The sequence below is a fragment of the Ipomoea triloba genome, chromosome 1, assembly GCF_003576645.1.
Source record: "Ipomoea triloba cultivar NCNSP0323 chromosome 1, ASM357664v1".
In the NCBI taxonomy this organism is placed as follows: domain Eukaryota; kingdom Viridiplantae; phylum Streptophyta; class Magnoliopsida; order Solanales; family Convolvulaceae; genus Ipomoea; species Ipomoea triloba.
Window position 1 is genome coordinate 13,013,371 of NC_044916.1, and position 17,390 is coordinate 13,030,760.

A 17,390-nucleotide genomic window follows, 5' to 3' on the forward strand; every position below is an offset into this window, starting at 1 on the left:
GAGATGAAAATGAACACCTGAGAAGGCAAAGCCAATAAAATTACATTTCTATCCTTAGTTTTAACGTCTAATAAACGACTGTTTGGACCGATGACCACTTCGGTAAGAAATTGCATAGTCGATGATGCAATTAGACAATTTTGAAAGTCAATGACCAAAGTGGTAAAATCCTCGTAGTCGATGGACTAAATCGGTAATTAAATCAAAATTTATATTTTAACTAAAAAAATGTTATACATTTTTCATTAAATGGCAGCACAAGACTTGTGAAAAAAATATACTCCTCCATCTCATTTTGTGTGTCTGATTCGGTTAACGAAGCTTAACTGAAGTTATTTTGAACTCAATTATAACATTAAATATAGCATTAGTATATAAAATTTATTAAATTTAAAAACTACATTAAAAGTACTATAAACACCAAAATTTAAATTTAAAAATAATTAAAAATTAATAAAGAAAATAAGTAAAGAACAAAGAGTTAATTTGACTCATTAATAGTAAACGAGACAGGTAAAATGAGATAGAGGATATATATATAATATATATATATATATATAATGTCACCATATCTATATACTCCAAGTGTTCGTAGTGGTTGGTCATAAGAGAAAAAAATAGAAGAAAGATTTAAAATATATTATCATGTTTCAAGAAATATTTTAGAAATAAAATTTGAAGAATCATTTACTATGGCACTAAATAATGCATGGAAGCATTGATTATCAATCACATCACGCCCAAAAAACTAGACTTTGTTGAATATAATAATGGTAATTGCTTTGAGTAAAGGAAGCGGCATATATTGAATGCCGCAGCCTCCCATGAATTCGATAACGGATTACTCATTACACACTCAACCTCGCATTCCTATCTTCTTTGGCAAACAGCCGATACATTTATGTGGATTACCGTCTAAAATAACGCACTTGAATTTTATGACTTAAAATAATTTATTTTATAGTTTAGTAATATATATCAAGTTACTTTTTTATATGGGAGGTTGTGATTTAAGTCTTGTTTCATTAGATTTAGAAAATAATAAAATAATATACTTTATGTGTTAGAATAATGAAATTTTTGAAGTAATATAATATACTTTATAAGTTAAAATAATGTATATTATACTTTTAAAATAATATATATGTTGCGGTCAATCGTGTGAACAAATAAATAAATCAAATTTATACGAAATGACGTCAATTTTGAATTGTGGTCCACACAATAACTATTGCCTTCTTTCAATGCAAGGCTTCTTTTTTTTTTTCTTTTTTTTTTTGGAATAAAAAATTAATAACATTACTCCAACTCGCAAGGTACAGAAATTACGAATACAAAGAGAAGTAACGCAAATTTCTGAACCAAATTGGGAATGAGTAGACTTGGATAAGACATATGCTATATGACTCTTTGATTTCCTAACATAACAAAATGTAATATTGCGAATACACTGAATAAAAGACAAGCAAATTATTATGAAACAAATTATGTAAGTTAAGGTACTCTTGTTTAGGGATGGCAATGGATCGGGTGTGGGTCGGGGAGGGCTACATCCATCACCCGACCCACCTTATATTTTCTCCACCCACCCTCACCTCCAACCTGCATCGGGTAGACTTTTTCAAAATCCACTCTCACCCCACCGGATGCGGGTGCCTACTACGGTTACCCACCACTTATCATCTTATTAATTTTTTTTTTCAAAAATAATATTTAAATTTCTTACACTTAATAAAATCACAAAATTCATTAGTTATATTAAAACAATGAATAATAAGAGTATCCAAATATAATAACTAAATTGTTAATTTTTAAAAATAAACTTAGTAGTTTAAATATAAAAATAGTAAAATCACGGCTGGAAATCAACGAATTTTCGACCACCAGAAAGTGGTCGGAAATCGCCAAAATCACGTCGGAACACCCTGTTCCGACCATAATTCCGACCACTTATGGGATCCGGAAAAACCTCCGTCGACATTCCGACGACAAAAAAGTGTCGTCGGAAATATTTCGTCACGTAGAGAACTTGACCATCCGGGTATTTCCGACCAACAAGTGGTCGGAAATCTTGTTCTTACGGAGTTCAGATTTCCGACCACCATGTGGTCGGAAGTCCGCTCAGTTGGTGATCGGAAACATGAACTCCGTAACTATATGGAACAAGATTTCCGACCACTTGTTGGTCGGAAATTCCCACAACCAGCCAGTGTAAAAAATTAAATTAAAAAAAAATTACCTGCTCTATTAATTTAGTACATATTATCTACCATACAATTATAAATTTAAAATAAATAGTATTTCTATAACAATGTAACATCACCAAATACAAGCAAATTTAATTGAACATGATAGTTATCTAACTTCAATTCACATTTCAAAAAGTGATAGTTAATTTACATTTCAAAAAGTGGTAGCTACTTTAAGTTTCAAAAAGTAATAGCTAGTTACATTAGCATCACAAGTTCTAACAAGTACTTAATCAAACACTACGCTGGAGATTGTGTATCATCATTCACGATGATATTATCTAACCCAACATTACTTTGATTGCTATTAGTTGTAGGAGCAATAGATTGTAACTCCGGATGTGCACTATATATACCTTGGAGCAACTCCATAATCTTCTTATTTTGCTCAATGATCTCCTTGTTGGTTTGCTGCAAGTGTTCAATTTTTTCGTCACAAGCTACATGTGATGATGATTCTCCATGTCTTGACTTCTGCTTTGCCAATAACAATTGAAGTTCATCAATTAAAGGCTACAAATAGACATCAATATTGGCTTTTGGGTTTTTCTTTCCAGGAATAATGCATGTTAAGAATGTGTATGGTGTAGTCATACACAATGAAGGTGGGAGATTATACGGAACAATCATAACAGGCCAACAAGAGTACGGCTTCGCATTGAAACCAAAAGGAGAAAACCCATCAAAACATAAGCCTAATCTCACATTTCGGGGATCTGCTGCAAAATCAGGATACCTTCTATCAAAGTGTTTCCATGCTTCACCATCTGAAGGATGACACATAATACCAGGTTCACGGCGATTTTCATAATGCCACCGCATTTGTGCAGCAGAGCTATGTGATGCATACAAACGCTGCAATCTAGGGATGAGAGGAAGGTAATGCATTCTTTTGTGTGGCACATCTTTTGCACGAGTACATCCAGGTGGGCGTGGTTTAAATCTTGGCTCACCACAAAACTTACAGTGTTTGTCATTGATTTCAGACTTATAGTACAACATACAATTGTTTACACAACAATCAATCTTCTCATGTCCAAGACCAAGTTTTGTAAGTAACTTTTTTGCATCATAATACCGGGTAGGTACTCGATTATTGGGACCCATCATACGTTATTATACTGAAATATCTGATCCATTGCTAGCTGCGGTATATTAAAGGTGGTCTTGATATTCATCATCATCAATGTATATGCCAGCTCTGTTTCTTCACCAACATTCATAGATAAAGGTTGTCTCGCAGCATTTAACAAATTATAGAAGTTTCTTGCACTACTATGCGGCTCTTCATCTTGTTCATTATCGGCATTTAGTGGAAAAAATGATGGACCAGCTACATCAAAAACCATTTGTTCATACTGATTGTTTTCACTTGAGCCCTCATTCATATGTGATTGTATCGAGGGGGAAGCTCATCGTGACATGTCCAAACCCAATAGTTCGGTTCGAAACCCTTCTTATACAAATGAACACGAACATCATCTGCAGGCAAGTGTACTCTATTCCTACACTTACTACATGGACACCTAATCAACATTGAAACCTCGTATACATGAAGTGTGGTTGCATAATTTATAAATTCCTCAACACCAGCTAAAAACTCATCAGTGTACCCCCTTCTTCCGGGTAACAATCGGTTATACATCCACTTCCGATGTTCAGGTATATTAGCCATGTAAAACTACTGCAAAAGTATATACAATAATACAAACACAATATATATAAATATTACAAATAATATAAACATTACAAATAATATAAATATTTTAAATAATTATATACCAACATACTAATAAGTAGACAACATATAAAATGTAAGATTAAAATATAATAAATATACAAATAATTCTTTTTTTAGTACAAATATACAAATAATTCTAAGTGCACACATATATAAATAAATTAAAATTATACACACACATACATATATGCACACTACATATTATTCAATCATTAAATAAATAATTTAATGAAAATGTATTCACAAGAATATATACAAAAAATTAAAGCTAGATCTAAAAAAAATAACATAAATAAAAAGTCTAAAAATATATACACATACCTTAGCTTGATTTCAACACTATTGTGAGTGGCTTGATTTACTTAACAATATTCTGAAAAAAAAAAAAAAAGCAAGATAAAGAAAAAAGAGAAAAAATTAAAGCTAGATCTTAAAAAAAAAAAAGGACATAAATGGAAGTTCTAAGAATATATACATACCTTAGCTTGATTCTAGCACTATTGTGAGTGGTTTAGTGAAAAATCTTACGCACACAAGAAGAAATCAGTAGAAATGGGTTTAAAAAAAATAAAACTTTGGTTTAGAAACTGGTATGCGAAAGGGTTGGGGAGATATAAATAAAGTACTTTCCGGAAACAAAAAGTAGCTTTTTAAAAAAAACGCGTACTCTTCCGACCACCCTAGTGGTGGTCGGAAGTTTCTGACCACAAATATGGTCGCTACACCATTCGGATGGAGGAATAGAATCGGTCAACTTTTTACCGACCATATATAACGGTGGTCGGACACTTCCGACCACTTTTCAAAAAGTGGTCGGACATTTCCGACCACTTTCAGACTCGCCGAAAGAATGGACAAAACTCATTTTTTACGACCAAATTATTCGGTAGTCGGAAAAGTCGTCGGAAATTCGCTGATTTCCAGCAGTGAACGTTACCTAAAGTTTAAAAACTTTTATAATAAACTACATATTAGTACTTATACTTATTTACTATTATATATATATATACATACACACACATGGTGGGTCGGGTGGAGTTCTAGGCGGGTTTTGTACATAGAACCCGAATCCAACCCGACCCACCGCGGATTTATTTTTTTAAGACCCACCCCCGACCCACCATCCACTATCACCCAAAAAAACCCGACCCATGCGGGGTGGATTCGGGTGAATATCCATGGGGCGGATTGAAATTGTCATCACTACTCTTGTTACGTTCTAGTTCTTGAATTAGCGGTAAACATTCTGACTCTAAAATAAAATTTTACTTAAGTCACTATTTTCCCTTTAAATTATAATAGAATCTCTTTACACGCTAAAATTAGTCAGATTAAAAAAAGTCAATCTGACTAGCACTTTGTCCTTTAATTGGGTTGATCCGATGTGAACGGAAAATAATCTGAGTATGACACGAACGCTTAAAAATAGCTCCTATAGTTAGGGTCTGTTTCGGACACCTCATGATCTGACAAAAAAAAAAAAATTAGACATATGATATCGCGATAGTTCCACTCTTAACTACCAAGAACTTTCCTTGAATTGATCATCATTCACTACCACACACCGTACGTCGGTACCTGCTTTGGCTATATTTGGGAACGATGGGTAGTTGCTTTCAAATTAATTTCCTATTTGAAATCCTGTAAAAATATCATATGATAATGCAAATATTTGCAAATACACTCCATTTACAACTGCAAATTATACTGTGGACCATGGTCATGGCTGATACTGCAGTTGTGTTGAACGGATACTGCAGTTTTGTTGAACTGATACTGCAGTTGTGTTGAAAGGAAACTGCAGTTGCGCGGAACAGAAGTCGGTCATCCGTTCAACACAACTGCAGTATCCGTTCAACACAACTGCACTTTCAGACAGATGAAACGGCCTCTGTTCCGTGCAAATGCAGTTTCCTTTCAACACAACTGCAGCATCAGTTCAACACAACTGTAGTATCAACCATAACCCATGATCCACAATGCACTGTGGACCATGGTCCACAGTATAACAACTGGTTTACTAACGGCTGTATTTAATCCACATTTTTGGTTGTTTGGGGATTAACAAACAATAGATTTTTTAGACACAAAACCATTTACTAAATTTATTATTATTATTATCAACTCTTTCGATTCCAAAAATTCATTTCTTTTGAATTAAATTATGCATTCTTTATTTTTTTTTTTTACTCTATTCTAAATAATGTCTCAAAATAACTACTCGATCACATATCATTTTTATGCTAATTTTCTAACAATCGTACCAGGTGCAAAAGACACCTATACCAATTGACGGCAAATTATGATATAGACCCAGGTCCATGTTCACAATTTAAAAACTCTATGTTCACAATTTTAGAAGTCTATGTCCACAATTTTAAATTTCAATATACGAAATTACATTACTCAATATTCACAATTCTTGAACTCTATATTCACAATTTTGTTATATATATTCAGAAATTGTGTTATACTATTGAATATAGAGTTGAAATTGTGAATATAGAGTTCAAAAATTATGAATATAGAGTTCAAAAATTGTGAACATAGAGTTCAAAAATTGTAAATATAGAGTTCTAAGTAAACATGATTTGCTATTAACTTATAGATTGTTAAATGGATAACTCCATATTTTCATATATTTCAGTCAAAAGAATACATCTATTTATACAAGAATATACATACTAACTAAGGTAAGGATCGGAAATAAATCTCTAAGAATATGCACATAATCCCTAAGATCATACTAAATATATTCCTACCATATAATGTCTAACACTCCTCCTCAAGTTGGAGCATAGATATTGATCATGCCCAACTTGTTACACAAGTAATCTACTCGAGGCCCATTCATAGCTTTTGTATAAAGATCTCCTAATTGTTCTCCTGTCTTCACAAACCTTGTAGAAATTAAGCATCGTTGTATCTTTTCACGAATGAAATGACAATCAACTTCAATGTGCTTGGTTTGTTCATGGAAGACGGGATTGGTTGCAATATGGAGAGCCGCCTGATTGTCACACCATAGCTTTGCAGGAATAGGAGCCTTGAATCCTATTTCATTCAGAATGTGATAAATCCACAAGATTTCACAAGTGGCATGTGCCATTGCTCTATACTCTTGACTCTTCACTTGACAGTGAGACAACACTCTGCTTCTTGTTTTTCCATGAGATCAAGTTCCCACCAAAGAAGACACAAAATCCGGTTGTAGATCTTTGGTTTTCCTTAGACCTTGCATAGTCTGCGTCTGTGAAACACTCAATCATCATATGTCCATGGTTTTGATATACAATTCCACGCCCTGGAGCCCCTTTCAAGTAGTTCAAGATTTGTTCTACAGCTCTCCAATGGTCAACAGTTGGAGAAGCCATAAACTGACTTACAACACTGACTGAGTAAGCAATATCAGGACAGGTTACAGTAAGGTTGTTTAGCTTACCAACCAATCGTCTGTATCTCTCTAGATCATCAAATGGCTCTCCTTCTATTGTTAACTGTGAATTAGGGATCATTGGAGTATTGCATGGCTTAGCTCCCAATTTTCCTGTTTCTGTCAATAGATCAAGTACATATTTCCTTTGGGAGAGAAATATACCTTTCTTACTCCTTACTACCTCAACACCTAAGAAATACTTTAGTGATGTCCCAAGATCTTTAGTTTGAAATTGACTATAAAGGAACATTTTAAGAGATACAATACTAGCGGTGTCACTTCCAATAATGACAATGTCATCCACATAAACCACTAATAGGATAATACCTGCTTTAGAGCGTTTATAAAAAAACAGAATGATCAGACTTCCCCTTCAACATGCCAAACCTCTCAATCGCTTGACTGAATTTCCCAAACCAAGCACGGGGGCTTTGCTTAAGGCCATACAAAGACTTGCGAAGTCGACAAACCTTACCATACTCCCCCTGAGCAACAAACCCAGGTGGTTGCTCCATGTAGACTTCTTCTTGAAGATCACCATGTAGAAAAGCTTTTTTAATGTCTAGTTGATGTAAGGGCTAATCAAACGCACCATAGAAATAAGTAATCTGACAGAGGTCAATTTCGCAACAGGAGAAAATGTGTCAGAGTAATCTATACCATAAGTTTGTGCATACCCTTTAGCAACTAGACGAGCCTTCAATCGAGCCACTGACCCATCAAGGTTAACCTTTACCGCGAACACCCATTTACACCCAATGGCCTTTTTCCCTATGGGTAAATCCACCAAGTTCCACGTACCATTGAAATCTAAAGCATTCATTTCCTCAATCATAGCATTACGCCAACTAGAGTGGGATAAGGCTTGTTTGACAGTTTTAGGTGTGGTTATGACATCAAGAGAAGCAAGAAAAGAGCATGATGTAGGAGGTAAGTGAGTGTAAGAGACAAAAGATGACAAAGGATACGTACATGATCTTCTTTCTTTACGGAGGGCAATGGGCAAGTCATCTGGATCTTTCGACGGAGAAGCCGGCATAGGAGCAGGAGCCAAAGAGGTTTTCGGGGTTAGGGTAACTGTTTTTGGAAGAACAGACTGTTGCTTACGGGAATATACCTGAGTGATTGGAGGCCGTGTAGTGGGTATGAAAGGGTATGGAAGTGGGAGTGGTGGTAATTGTATAGATGAGAACATCATCATCATCTTCCCCCTGATTATGAGAAGGTGAAGGAGATGAAAATGGAACATCCTCATGAAAAGTTACATCAATAGACACCAGATATCGTCCTGTAGTTGGACAGTAACACCTATACCCCTTTTGGACACGTGAGTATCCCATAAAAATACACTTTAGTGACTTTGGGTCTGACTTTGTAACACTAGGCCGAACATCCCTCACAAAACACGTACACCCAAATGTTTTCGGTGGAATAGGAAACACCGACTTTTGTGGGAAGAGACATTGATAAGGTGGTTTTCCATGTAACACAGAAGATGGCATATGGTTGATTAAGAAACAAGCAGTAGAAACGGCATCAGCCCAAAAATGCTTGGGAACCTGCATTTGAAACATGAGAGCCCGAGCAGTTTCCAATAAATGTCTGTTTTTTCTTTCGGCAACCCCATTTTGAGAAGAGGTGTCAACACAAGACGATTGGTGTAGAATACCATGTTTAAGCATATAAGAGGAAAAGGGATCAGAAAAGTACTCCTTCGCATTATCACTTCTCAAAACACAAACAAGCATATCAAATTGTGTTTTTATCTCAGCACAAAAAGCACAAAAATGAGAAAACAATTCAGACCGACTTCTCATGAAATATAACCAAGTCATACGAGAATAGTTGTTAACGAAAGTAACAAAGTATTGAAACCCAGATTTGGACATAACACGACAAGGACCCCAGACATCCGAATGAACTAACTCTTGCTCGTTTATGAACTCTAGGACTTAAACTAACTCGATGATGTTTAGCAAACTGGCAAGACTCACAATTTAAAGAAGGCACATGATTAAATTGCGGACACATCTTTTTCAACAAAGATAAAGAAGGGTGACCCAAGCGACAATGAGCTTCAAAGGGAGTACCCAACCCCACGCAGGCAACGGTTTTTGGTATATGTGAATCAAGAATGTAGAGACCACCAGACTCATGTCCCTTACCAATAATTTGTTTTTTCGTAAGATCCTGAAACAAACAGTGATTAGGGAAAAATGTTATAGAACAATTCAAAGCACGAGTGATTTGACTAACAGAGAGCAAATTAAAAGACAAGTTGGGGAGACTTAAAACAGAGGACAACGGAAGGTTAGGAGTTGGATTTGTAGTACCAATACCAAGCACCCTAGAGGTGGAACCATCAGCTAAAGTGGCATGAGAAATGGTTTGAGAAGAATGAAAAGTAGACAGGAGGCTAGAATTGCCTGTCATATGATCCGTGGCTCCTGAATCAATAACCCATTTGGAATTATTCTCAGCCATAACGCCAAATAACAAGGTAACAACACGCCCAGCGACGCAACAGTTGGAAACTGACCGAACCAAAATAACACAAAAAGATGTTACCGGAACCTCCAATGGCAAAACTAAGCCTAGAACGACCTCATACTTGGCAGACTTCTCTGTGCTAGCGGTGACAACAAACGGCCGGCGAAGATCCCGACCCAAACTTCTACCGTGAGTGCAGAAGAAAGAAGAAAAAGAAAAAAAAAATTCTGCTTTTTTTTTTCTTTCAAACTTGGAGCTCAGATACCATGTTAAATGGATAACTCCATATTTTCATATATTTCAGTCAAAAGAATACACCTATTTATACAAGAATATACATACTAACTAAGGTAAGTATCAGAAATAAATCTCTAAGAATATGCACAGAATCCATTAGATCATACTAAATATATTCCTACCATATAATGTATAACATAGATTAATGCATTATATACTGACTATTTGTTAAGACTTATTACTTTCTTAGTAATTATTGTGCTTAATAATTTACAAATGCATTAATGGATGTTTAAATTATATAAATAATTTTAGTAGGTATTTATTAACTTTTTTATATTAATATTAAATAAATTTTAAAATTTTAAAATTGACGGGACCCTTGCATGGCCCGTCGGCCTAAGGCAAGGTGAAACGGGTCGGCCTTTGTTAGGCCTGCCAAATTGGAGGGCTTTTTAGCTTGCCCCGCCAAATTACAGGGTTTGACAAACTCCGCCTTGCCCGACCCACTTCGAATGCTCTACTCAAATGAGGTTGTCTCAAACAAGACTTACATGTCCTAGTATATATACTCCGTATATAATTGGACTCCAAATTTGTGGGGCCCATATGACGCCCTTGGTTGCAAATAGCCCTAATATGATAACGCTATAATCTATGAAATATATAAAGATCCTTTTATTGAGAGAGTATTATTCTCGTCAATTGTGTCTCATTATTGATCGAATGAAAATGAAAATTAAAACAAAAAATAAAACAAAACAAAGTGTAAACCGTCCATCATGACTAATGATATGTCATCACATAAAGAATTGAGATGTTTGGTTCACATAACACTCTTTGAAAAATTCAAGACCACTAAAAATGGTAAAAATTAAAATCTATGATGTCCATAAGTATTATTGACAATCATCCGTTGCAGTCAGAAATGCTTACCGTGAACAATAAATTAATCCAAGAACTAAGTTTTAGAATGATTGAATACAAAAGAAAGAAAGATTAAAAAAAAAAAAAAAAAGAATAAACTGTCCATCATATCATTACTAAAAATATATCAGAGTAAAATTGAAAGTAGAAATATAATGGTGGTATAATAGGCTGCTAATAGCTTTAATTTGTTTGCAAAACCCAAAAAGTTGTGTTACGTTCCTCGAAATGGTGTAAAACAGGACCGGACCTTTGACCACCCGACCACCATAAATTAATCCTAGATCTATGTTTTACAACTTGCATGTTTTATTTGGTTGATTGTCACAACAATTCAAGCCAAGTTACTCCACTATATTAATCCATTGGTATTCCGTAATACCGTTTAACAGTGTGTGTATATTAATTTATCTAGCAACATAGCATAAAAAAACAACAATTATATTTGATTTACAAAAAAAAGAGTTAATACCACAAATGGTCCTCTGACTATTAAGCTAGTACTCTTTTTAGTCCTCGACTTTTAATTCGACCACAAATGGTCCTCTGCCTTTCATTTTTAACCACAAATAGTCCTCTTGTTAAAATTTCTGTTAAATTGGTGTTAAATCTAGGGGTAATATCGTCAAATTGATTAATATTATTATAATTACTTCTTTTTTAGAATGATAAGACAACATAATTATTTTCAAACATTAATAAACATTAAGTTAATAAATATAAAAATAAAATGGACGTAACAAATCAAATAAATGAACAAATTAAATAAAAATTCATGATTAATGTTCGTAATTTTTGATTAATTATATTAATTCAACGGTGGCAACCTTTAGTTGTGTCCCAAACAAAATGTTTGATCGATTAATGAAGAGTGAAAACTATTAATCGGCCATGTATGAACAACCATGAAAATGATGGGAGCAAAGATTTTGAAAAAAAAAAAAAATTCCCCCATTTTAATATGTTGGTTAAATTAAAAACATATATATAGCTCTAATATTAAATCTTCATTTTGTACGCATAATTACGAAAATAAGGTGTATTGTCTTTTTATTTAGGAGTATTTATATTTGTTAATTGTTTCAATTATGCTTGTTGGTGATAAATTCTAAACATTTTTATTTTATAACCATTATATATCAATTTGACAATAATACCCCTAAATTTAACACCTACTTAACATAAATTTTAATAAAGGACCATTTGTGGTCAAAAATAAAAGTCAGAGGACCATTTATGGTCGAATTGAAAGTTGGGGATTAAAAGGAGTACTAGCCCAATAGTAAGAGGACCATTTGTGGTATTAACTCCAAAAAAAATCAGCAATTACTATCTAAAAATGCACTCAGAGTAAAGTTTACCTTGTGACCCTAATCAACAAAGGATCACAATGAGATAACCAATCTAGGCTTCTCATAGATCATATCTAGCTGACCGACTGAATCCAAAAATGCCAATAAGTAACTCCCACATAGAGTCGAACTTGAAATCTAGTTTGGGGACCCATGGACGGATCCAATATAGGGCAGTGGGACAGCTGCCCCCCCCTCTCCCAAGTCCCACCCCACCTTACCCACCCCACATCACCCCTTATATATAGGAACCCTTGTACATATATATAATAAATAATATAGATGTAAATTACTTATATATGAAGTAGCTTTCATGGTTAAGTATCTATGTGTTGTAATAGAAGTTAAGATGTTGAATCTCATTACTCGATTAATTTTTTCTTTCAAAATATTTCATTTTTTTTAATCTTTAAGCCCCATTGGCTTTAAGCCCCATTGGATGAAATTTCTAATTTTGCCCAATCATAAACCAACTTGACTAAAATAAGAAAAAAAAAAAAAAAAAAAAAAAANAAAAAAAAAAAAAAAAACAGTTTCGACCTTCATGAACCACTCCTATAAGTCTGAATTTTGATTTTAATACTCGTATATACATGTACATCTCAAAATAGCAAGTAGCTAGCTAGTTAGGTGTATATGTTGCAAACCAACAATTATTAGTTATTACATCATAACTCATAAGTGATCGGACGAGAAATATTATTTCTATATAGTATATATAGATAATTATTATATATGAGTACATCTCACTTGATATCAATTAAAGCATGATGTTACATGCATTCTATCAAATATAAACCTCATCTCACCTACCGTTGAAACATTTTATAAGATTTTTAACTTTGTTTTTATTGCGAGAAAAATTTGCAATCATTATTTGTGTATGTACGTATTAGATAAACTTTACTTTTGTGTAATAATTTAAAGTTCTTACAAGAAATGTAAATTGAATTAGAATATCTCGTGCAAGTTGCAACGGGTTTGACCTAGAAATTAAAGTGTTGGTAGAAAACATATTTTAATATTCAATTTTATATATGGAATGAATTTTAATTAGCATATATAAATATCTACATAGTATATAAAATATAGAGGATATTATAATGTATTTGTCACATAACAATTTAATGTACTTCATCACATAACAATTTAATATTGATCGTACTTAATTAGTTCACATCCACACAGATATCTATTCTCATTCTACGCATATTAATTTAGATCCAATTAATTCAGATCATGTGATAAAGAATATATACATTCAAAAATAGAATTAATATTTTTCAGCCACTTTGATGCGTATATGTATATAATATACGAAAAAATGTCAAATAAGACATCAAACTACATACGAAATTGCTCATCGAACTAAAAAAAAAATTATAATTAAATTCTTGAACAACACAAAATCATGTAATTGAACCAAAAGTGACATATTCACCTATTGATTGGTGACACAGTTATTTACCTGATTAAAAGTGAAATTTTTAAACTTTATTTTAATAATTTTAAATACCAACTTAAAAAAAATTAAGAAAACCCCACCCCTCCCCGACCTTCGTCTCTGGGTTGCCTAAGACGAAGGTTGGGGAAGGGTGGAGTTTTTTTTTTTTTTTTTTTGTTTTTTCAAGTATTTAAAATTATTAAAATAAAATTAAAAATTTTGATAACCGTCACATCAGCATTCAATGAGTAAACATATTACTTTTGGTTCAATGGTATAATTTTATGTTATTCAAGGACTTAATTATAATATTTTTAGTTCAATGACCTAATTACAATTTTATGTATAGTCAGAATACATATTTGAACCATATCCAGTATCCCTATAATATATATATATATATATATATGTATATATGTATATACACTATAGCATAAAGAAATGAATTTCCTTGTATATATATATACTAGCTAGCATACCTTGCTTCTAAGCTTCTCACCTTCATTATTTCATTCTACAACAATACAATGTCGTCGACCCATAAAAAGAAGATTATACTCAGCAATATCACCGTGAAACTAGGCTGCAGCAGCAGCTGTTCCAGGCCCAAAGACTCCACCGTTTTCCAACCAAAACCGCTGCACCGCCGCCGCCGCCGCCGCCACCATTCCAAATTCCGCGGCGACCCCAACCACTGCTCTTCCAGTTCGGTGGAAAGGTCAGCAACCACCTTCTCCTCCGGCGACTCCGATATCAGGGCCCTGAAGGCGGTGCAGGGCTTCGGGAGGATCGACGGCGAGGGCGTGGCCGTGGAGAAGGACTCCAGCGACCCCTACCTCGATTTCCGGCAGTCCATGCTTCAGATGATCCTGGAGAGAAACATTTACTCCAAGGACGACCTCAAGGTCCTCCTCAATTGCTTCTTGCAGCTCAATTCCCCTTACTATCACGGCATCATCGTCCGAGCGTTCACCGAAATCTGGTACGGGATTTTCTCGGCGAGGCAGCCTCCGCCGGCGGCGGCGGTGGAAGGAGGAGGAGGAGGGAAAGAGTGTGCATCACGTGACTTTTAGGTGAGGCACGTGACGCCCGTATCGTTAGTCGTCTACTAACTTTTCTGTTTTGGGTTGAGTAGCCGGTGGAGTATACAAATGTGGACCCCTTAATGTATTTTGATTAATTTGAGTGATATATTAATAGGAATATATAAATATAAGTATAATGTGTTTTATCTAATTAATTTCAGTTCAAATCTCACAGCTTTTTTACTAGCTTAAAAATATGTTGGCGATGAAAAATGCTGTGAAATTGCAATTTAATGGCACTAGATTATATTTTTACTTGTGTTAGAGAGAGAAATTTTCTTTGAGTTAATTACTAAAATGATCTTTTACTATAATGAAATTACAAATTTGGTCCTTGACTATTTTTTTTTTTTTTACCAATTAAGTTGCTCAACTTTAAAAATATTAAACAATTTAGTCATTCGTTTGTTTTGTTGTTAGATATCCGTTAACTCGAGATCAAATTGATAATTTCACTGCAGTTAAGGGACCATTTCAGTAATTAACTTTTCAGAGAAAATGGTGCATGTGATGACCAAAATGGTCCCTTAACTATAGCAAAATTACAAATTTGGTCTAGGGACTTAATTGGTCAAAAAATAGTCAAGGACTAATTTAGTAATTTTGCTATACTCAACAGACCATTTCAGTAATTAACTCTATTTCTTTTATTATAATTCCGATTTTGAGACTCGATCACTGGTCTCTTTTCCCAAACTTCACTCATGTGACCAGTTAAGCTATTTACGAGGGCATGAATTATATGTTCTAAAGATGGAGGGAGTATATGATATCACGGAAATATATAATCTTATCTCTTGTTTGAGTTTTTTTTTTTTTTTTGGTCAAAATCCTTTCCGGGTTTCTAGCTATAGTTCTCATTGGCGGGGAAAGTGAGACGTTGGGATTTGAAAAAAGAAAAAAGAAAAAGCAATAATAATTAATAAAGAAGGTAATTAGGAGACATGTTCTTTAATGCGCTTCAATGTCGTGAGAACTACAGCCTATATCAAATATTAACAAGTGATTTATTTATTTATTTATTTTGAAAACCAAATATTAACAAGTGATTAGTTGTAAATAAAAACAAATTTAGTAAGAATTTTTTTAAACAATAATAATAGACCATCGTATCATCAACCGTAAATTTTTTTGATAAAACTACTCAGGTTTTTAACGTTTGTATTCATTGTTGGCTAAGAAGATAATAATGTCTTCTCTTTTTTTCTTTTTTTTTTTAAACCAATAAAGTTGTTAATCCATCCAATTCCCTTTTTTTAAAAGAAAATTATTGCATGTATAGGTAAGTTAATCTCGAAGACTCTAATAAAAAATTTATATCTCTTGTGCATGGCATCATCACATCAGATAATTAATATTGGTTGTGGGGTATGGCCCCATATATGATGACTTCCAATGCTATTATTTCACATTAGAGAGCAAGTTCACACCACAAGAGTTATACTATATATATTTTACATTTCTTTTCCAATTGATATACTTTGATTGATTTAAAAAAATAATTTATATATTAAAATTTTATTTTTCTTCACAAAAAGTGAATAATAATAATAATAATAATAATAATAATAATAATAATAAAATAATAATCTTCACAAAATAAGAAGGCCAGAACGAAGTATTAAAAAAAATTAAAATTGAGGGAAGTTATCGAGTACAGTTGTGCAATACAGTCTAAGTTTATATTAGAGTTAAGGTTGCTCAACAATAGTAGCAATATCAATTGAGACATCATCGTACCTTTGTATAACGATAATTGAAAAATCTTACTTTTAGTAGTATATAAGTTGGATTATGAAAGAAAATTGCGAGTTTCATGTGAAATTCCACCTAAAAGAAAAAAAAACTCAAGCAAAACCATAAAATGAACTAAAGTTTATCTTCCGTCTCTTATCCCAAAAGGACCAAATTGACAACGTTTAGAACAATAATTGAATGACTGGTCGGCTTTCAAAAATATTGATGACAATAAGCGATTAAATTGTATAAAGAGCAACAATTGAATGATTAAAACTATGATTTTCTCTAAAATATTTTACTCCAATTTATTTATAGCCTTATAGGTATTGTCTATGATTATTATAATCATAATTTTGGTTTTAATTTAATGATTGTATTCATGAAATATGAGTATTTTATCATTTTTTTTGAAAGGGAGTATTTATCATTTGAAATAACTGCAGTTGAATTTTTACTCCTCATCATATCATCAAAAGAAACGAAAAAGAAACAAGGCAATACAAATGAAAAAAAAAAAAAAACACACACACAATAAAAAAACAAACAAACAAAGTCTCACTTTAATTTGACCAGAATTGTTTATCCTAACGTCTCGGCAAACTTTATTAGTACTACAAAGAGTAATGAGTATAGGAAGAATCACAGACCAAGTTTAGACAGGAAAACCATCTTTTGTTTGAAGTTCTAAA

The 17,390-nt window shown here is 33.3% G+C and overlaps 1 protein-coding gene across 1 annotated transcript; it reads left to right on the forward strand.

The window, feature by feature from the left end:
* The first annotated feature begins 14,335 nt into the window (after positions 1–14,335).
* On the forward strand, positions 14,336–15,112 carry LOC115997516 (transcription repressor OFP6-like). The gene has a single exon (XM_031237088.1). The coding sequence runs from the start codon at positions 14,404–14,406 to the stop codon at positions 14,947–14,949; it is 546 nt and encodes a 181-aa protein (XP_031092948.1). The 5' UTR covers positions 14,336–14,403; the 3' UTR covers positions 14,950–15,112.
* The last annotated feature ends 2,278 nt before the right edge of the window (positions 15,113–17,390 follow it).

Coding starts and splice junctions, on each gene's coding strand:
- LOC115997516 (XM_031237088.1), top strand. CDS start 14,404: ATGTCGTCGACCCATAAAAAGAAGATTATACTCAGCAATATCACCGTG.